This window comes from Nanorana parkeri, unplaced genomic scaffold (genome assembly GCF_000935625.1).
Source record: "Nanorana parkeri isolate BGI_ZX_2015 unplaced genomic scaffold, ASM93562v1 scaffold1014, whole genome shotgun sequence".
NCBI classification, from domain to species: domain Eukaryota; kingdom Metazoa; phylum Chordata; class Amphibia; order Anura; family Dicroglossidae; genus Nanorana; species Nanorana parkeri.
This window is the reverse complement of record NW_017307282.1, coordinates 281,151-287,122: the sequence shown is the minus strand read 5'-3', so window position 1 is coordinate 287,122 and position 5,972 is coordinate 281,151. Positions and strand designations below refer to the sequence as shown.

At 41.2% G+C, this 5,972-nt stretch overlaps 1 protein-coding gene across 2 annotated transcripts in view; it reads left to right on the top strand.

Annotated features, from left to right (window-relative positions):
- The first annotated feature begins 341 nt into the window (after nucleotides 1–341).
- NT5E (5'-nucleotidase ecto) overlaps nucleotides 342–5,972 on the top strand; it is a 70,929-nt gene continuing 65,298 nt past the window's right edge. For both annotated transcript variants that reach the window (XM_018567135.1, XM_018567134.1), the window contains exon 1: nucleotides 342–724. In XM_018567135.1, coding sequence (XP_018422637.1) covers nucleotides 407–724 — 318 coding nt within the window. In that variant the 5' untranslated portion in view covers nucleotides 342–406. The remainder of the gene's footprint in view (nucleotides 725–5,972) is intronic.

The following is a 5,972-nucleotide window of genomic DNA, read 5'->3' as shown; positions in this document are numbered from 1 at the left end:
GGCAAAAAGAGGGCCATTTGGGGAGCAAAGAGGGGCAAAGGGACTTGATTTCAAAAGATCAAAGTTGAGAGCTGCAAATGGAACTCTTTCTACATAAGGCAACATTTCCTTACCCACAGCATATTTATTCATGCCATTGCGAAACAGAAATGAGTAATGTGATTAGTGATGACACTTATTGAATGCATGTAAGGACATCTGATGACTTAGGGAAGTAAAGTGAGATGAGGGTGTGAGGAAGGTAGACTTGCAGTGATTTCTTCAATCAGTAGGTGTGACAGATCCCCGATCCTCCTCTAAGAAGGGAGCTCCCTCCTCTGTGGATGGAGTACAGATGTCAGTGCACTCAGCACACACACACACACACACACACAGCCCGGAGACCTGCACTTGTCACACTCTGGCCATGCATTCGCTGCCATTAGTACTGCTCTGCGCTGAGCTGACCACACTGGTCCTCTCCTTCCAAATCACCATCCTGCACACCAACGATGTCCATGCCCGAGTAGAACAGAGCAGCAGGGACTCTGGAAAGTGTGGCAATCCCGCGGACTGCTATGGTGGGGTGGCTAGGAGGTTCACCAAGGTTAAGGAGATCCGTGCCAACCAGCAGAATGTCTTATTACTGGACGGGGGCGACCAGTTTCAGGGAACTATATGGTTCAACGTGTACGCTGGCATGGAAGCTGCTCATTTCATGAATGACCTGGCATACGATGCAATGGTGAGTAGAGGAAGGAAGGCATATCTGATCTCACTTTATTACCTAGATCAAAGGGCAGAGGAATGCAATAGGACATCGCACACAATAATAAAAAGAGCTTAGAATAAACAGTCAGGACTTGTCATCGGTTCTAGGTGTGCATGGATACAATTGCTGTTCGTATTGTCGTGTTAATTATGCTCAGTGTGTGCTCACCTAGTATATAGTGGGGTTGTTGTTCTTCAGTAGTTATGCTTTGCCCTTGTTTCTTCCAGTGTCACTTTAAAATTATTATAAAAGAGATTCTGGTTGCACTGAGCTGCTATAAAGCTGACCATACATATTGCAACCTGTACAATCTCTGCACAATCTGCTTTTGATTTACCAAAACTATATGATATAAGGACAAATCTAAAGTACAATGAGGGGAATTGATCAAAACTGGAGCAGACAAAAACTGGAGCAGCTGTGCATGGCAACCGATCAACTTCTCTTTTTCATTTTCAAAGCTTAACTGAGCAAACTGAAGAGAGAAGCTGATTGGTCACCATGCACAGCTGCTCCAATTTTTGTCTGCTCCAGTCTTGATAAATTTCCCCCAATCGGCTTTCGATTTAACAAAACTATGCACTATAAGGACCATTCTAAAGAATTCATTCATTTTGTATGTAAGCGCTCATGTCTTTGCACTGCGGAGTTGTTGATAGGTAAAGGAGATTGTGCAGTGGGATTGTATAGTGCCCACCCAGTGGCCGTATGCTGCCCTTTGGCACTTACTGTGCTGCCTTTGGGGCCCCTGCAGACAGTAATTTTGTTTGGTGTATACTTAAGCCGGTGAAGGGAAAATATTTGTTAGTGTGACTTTCAGCAGTAAATGGTTTGGTTTGTTTCTTTCACACTCTCTTACTTTTTTCTGTGCTGTCTGTTCCTAATTAATTTTTTTTCCTCTGAGCTTCTGTAATGGATCTTGCTGAGACAAATATATAATGTGCCACAATTCATTTTTAAGGGGATTGCAGGGAGCGCAAAGGTGGAAGCACTAAAAGGGCTGTAATATATATAATAGCTGTGATCTCTAGCAGTCTCATGTAATGTGCCTATAGTGTATGTCTCCTAAAGCATATCCCAAGTCTCCAAGAACTCCTACAGCATGTATGTAGTCTCTGACCATCTCTTGCAGCATGTCTGTAGTCTCTGATTATCTCCTGCAGCATGTCTGTAGTCTTTGACCATCTCCTGCAGCATGTCTGTAGTCTCTGATTATCTCCGGTAGTATGTCTGTAGTCTCTGACCATCTCCTGTATCATGCCTGTAGTCTTTGACCCTCTCCTGTAGCTTGTCTGTAGTCTCAGATCATTTCCTCTAACATATCTGTAATCTCTGACAATCTCCTGTATCATATCTGTAGTCTTTGACTGTCTCCTGTAGCATGTCTGTCATTTCTGACCGTCTCCTGTAGCATGTCTGTAATTTCAGATCATCTCCTGTAGCATGTCTGTAATCTTTGACCATCTCCTCTAGCATGTCTGTAATCTTTGACCATCTTCAGTAGCATGCCTGTAGTCTCTGACCATCTCCTGTAGCTTGTCTATAGTCTCTGATCATCTCCTGTAGCATATCTGTAAACTCCGACCATATCCTGTAACACATCTGTAGACTCTGACCATCTCCTGTAGCACGTCTGTAATCTCTGACTATTTTATCGTTGCATGTCTGTATAGTCTCTGACCATCTCCTGTACCATGTCCGTAATCTCTGATCATCTCCTGTAGCACATCTGTAATCTCTGACCATTTTATCGCTGCATGTCTGTATAGTCTCTCACCATCTCTTGTAGTATTTCTGTAGTCTCTGACCATTGCATGTAGTATTGCTGTAGTCTCTGACCATTTCATGTAGTATTGCTGTAGTCTCTAACCATTTCATATAGTATGTCTGCAGTGCCTGACCATGCATTGTCTTCAGTCTTTGAAAATTATCTGTAGCATGTCTGCAGTTTTTGACCATCTTTTGTTGCATGTCTGCAGTCTTTGGCCTCTTTCTGTAGCAATAAATGTACTGATTATTATGTGTGGTCTTCTGCTGATGTCAGGGGCCCATCTTTATCAAGCTCACCACCACTGGTATAGTATGTGGTCAGCCTTAGGGCTCCTGTAGTCAGGTTTCAGACTCAGAAGTGAGTCAAATACTGTATGCTTTCAAGTGCTTCTGAGATGTGTTCTCTCACATTTGAACTGCTTTGATCTCCTTTCACTTGTTCAAGGAGTTGCTTTAAGTTGCCTCCCTAAAATAAATGATACACACCCTCTATATATCCTTCTTATAGCATTTCCTATTATAAGTTGCTCCTCCTCTGGTCAGTGTGAGATGTCAGCTCTGTCTCCACAATGGTTCTGATTTCTAATGGAATACTACTGTTTTTTGCATCATTCTGGGCTGCACTCTTCCGCAAATCCAAACCTGTGATCAAAAGCTCTGCCCAGGGACTTTGCTAGGATTGTGAAAGACCTGTAGCATCCTTGGGCACTCAAAAGAGGGGGAATAGGCAGTGCACTAATGCCATGCTGAACAGTGGGTGTGACCACATTGCATTAATTGTGGGAGGAGTTTAAAAGGGTAAGTGTAAATTAAACCCATGCTTACTCACTGTATACACAGCACATGCAGGAGTCCTGGTACCCACAAAATATGCTTTAATTACTGAGCCATGAGCGAGAGTCTCACAGACCCATATAAACATCAGCACAATCAATTTTAAGTAATAAACGCTTCCAATACAGATGCTTTTCTGCACACAGAATATAGTCAGAGAGGAATCACTTTGTCTAAGTCTGAAAAAAAAACTTCAGCGACTACTTAGCAACTAGTGAGACAATAAACACTTTGATGAAGAGTATGTAATGTGCAATATAGCATAAAGAATTCAGGAGTCAGAAGTAAGTAATGTACTAGGTAAGAGTCAGGAATATGAAAGGTAAAGCTTAGTGAATATAGTGCAGGGGTCAGAAGTATGTAATATATTGGGTGTAAGAGTCTGGAATATGAAAGGTAAAGCTTAGTGCATATAGTGCAGGGGTCAGAAGTATGTAATGTATTGTATTGGGTGTAAGAGTTTGGAATATGAAAGGTAAAGCTTAGTGCATATAGTGCAGGGGTCAGAAGTGTGTAATGTATTGAGTGTAAGAGTCTGGAATATGAAAGGTGCAGCTTAGTGTATATAGTAAAGGGGTCAGTAGTGTGTAACACACAGCGTGTAGGGCGAGGAGTGCGTACCACATAGAGTGCAGGGGTCAGGAGTTCTTAACGCACACATAGCGCAGGGGTCAGGAGTATGTAATGTACTGAGTGTATGAGATAGGAATATAAAATATGCAGCTTTGTGTATATAGTGCAGGGGTCAGGATTGCATAACACACACAATTCAGGGGTCGGAACTGCATAAAACGCAGAGTGCAGGGATCAGAAGTGTGTATCACACAGTGCAAGGAGGAGTCAGGAGTGCGTATTGCACAGTGAACAGTGGTCAAAAGTGTGTAATCTACAGAGTGCAAGAGTCAAGAGTATGTAATGCACAGATTGAAAGGCTCAGGAGTGCTTAACTCAAAGAATGCAGGGGTCAAGAGTACATAGGGCACAGGCTGCAGGGGTCCGAGGTATGTAAATCCAAGGCCAACAAGGAATGCCTAGAGTGCAGTGGTCAAATCCCCCCTCCCCCCTGTCTATAGTACTCAACCTCCCTTCCAGTACACAAATGTCTCCCCCCAGTACACCTGTACACAGGCACCTGGCATTGCATAAGTAATCTGACATCAACCATAGCTTTGCTTGAAGTTTTACACTGTTCATGTGGCAGAGGAATGTTAAAAAAAGTTGGAAAGGATCCTTTCAATTCAGGCTGGAAATTTTTTCTTGTCGCTTATCTGAATTAATGGAATTCTAACCGTGAATGTGATTTTCGTTTGGGAAAAATCATACATTACATACATATATAAATATAATGCGTATGTGTCAGACACAAAACAACCTAGTACGTCTGGGATTCCTTTCAAGTAGCAGGTCTGGATGACATTTTTAATGGTTTTTCGAATAAATTTAGGAGATTCAGTGATGGCAAGATCAAATGTTCTGATGAACAATTTTGTACAAGTGTTAAATTCAGCTTAGAACATAAATGGCCCTGGGCACATTGTTTATCATGTAATTTTCACATTCCAAGCAAGTCATACCTTGTAAATGTTTTTATGATTTGTGCATTTTATTGGATAGCATATTATACAGGTGATTCAGAGTTGTTAGTAAGCCTGGATGAACTAGAGATCATTGTTATACTTTACAGTATATACTGTATTTTCTCACTGCTGTTTAAGAGCACATTGATCAGATCATTGTTATTTAATGGGAAAATAAATTGTGTCCATATTTAACTTCTGTATAGTGCAGAGATTTGCAGTGCTGGTAATGTATAATTTCAGTACAACTAAACATTTTCCAGGCGGACTTATGATATTTTGTGCTGTCTTTTTTTTCTTTTTTTCCAAGGCACATAGGTGTACCTACAAATGGAAACAATCAGAAAAAAGTAATTTCTGGTAGGAAAACATCTGCCACCTCCATTACTGAATTTTCAGTAGACAAATGACCTTTATGAACAACCAATAGAAATGTATATAGCACAGCCTTATAGGATCGCCCCTTGCTCTACCCCTTCTTACGGTGTATATCAAACTAGTAAGCAGCAAACTAGAAAAAACAACTTAGTATCGGCATTTACTTTAGAGAATACTCCCTTCTTCCATAAATAGGCTGCAATTGGTTCAAATGTAGGATAAGCTTCCCTTAAATACATACCGTATAAGGTGCATATAATCTCCTACAGCTATATTCAAGAATCATGACCATGACTATGTTGTGCTAAGACTTTTAGTTTTTCAGCAGTGATTTTGCTGCAGCATGCATCCTCCTAAAGTCTGCTAAAATGGATTTCTGGTAGCTGTCGATTAATAATAACAATGGTGTCCATGAAAGGGATCATGACAACTTACTGTGTAAATGTAACTGCGTTCAGGCTATGGACATTCAAATAGTTTAATATTCTTAACAGCAATAAAATAGCTTTAAAACAATCCCTTATCGACCTATGTAGCTGCGGTCACTGTGAATCAATTCATCCTCAAAATTCACCACACAAGCACTAAAAAGCTGCAGTAACTTAGCAGTGAGTTAGCAGCTTTCCTGCCTTCTGATCTGCAATGTAAACACAGAGCGGGTA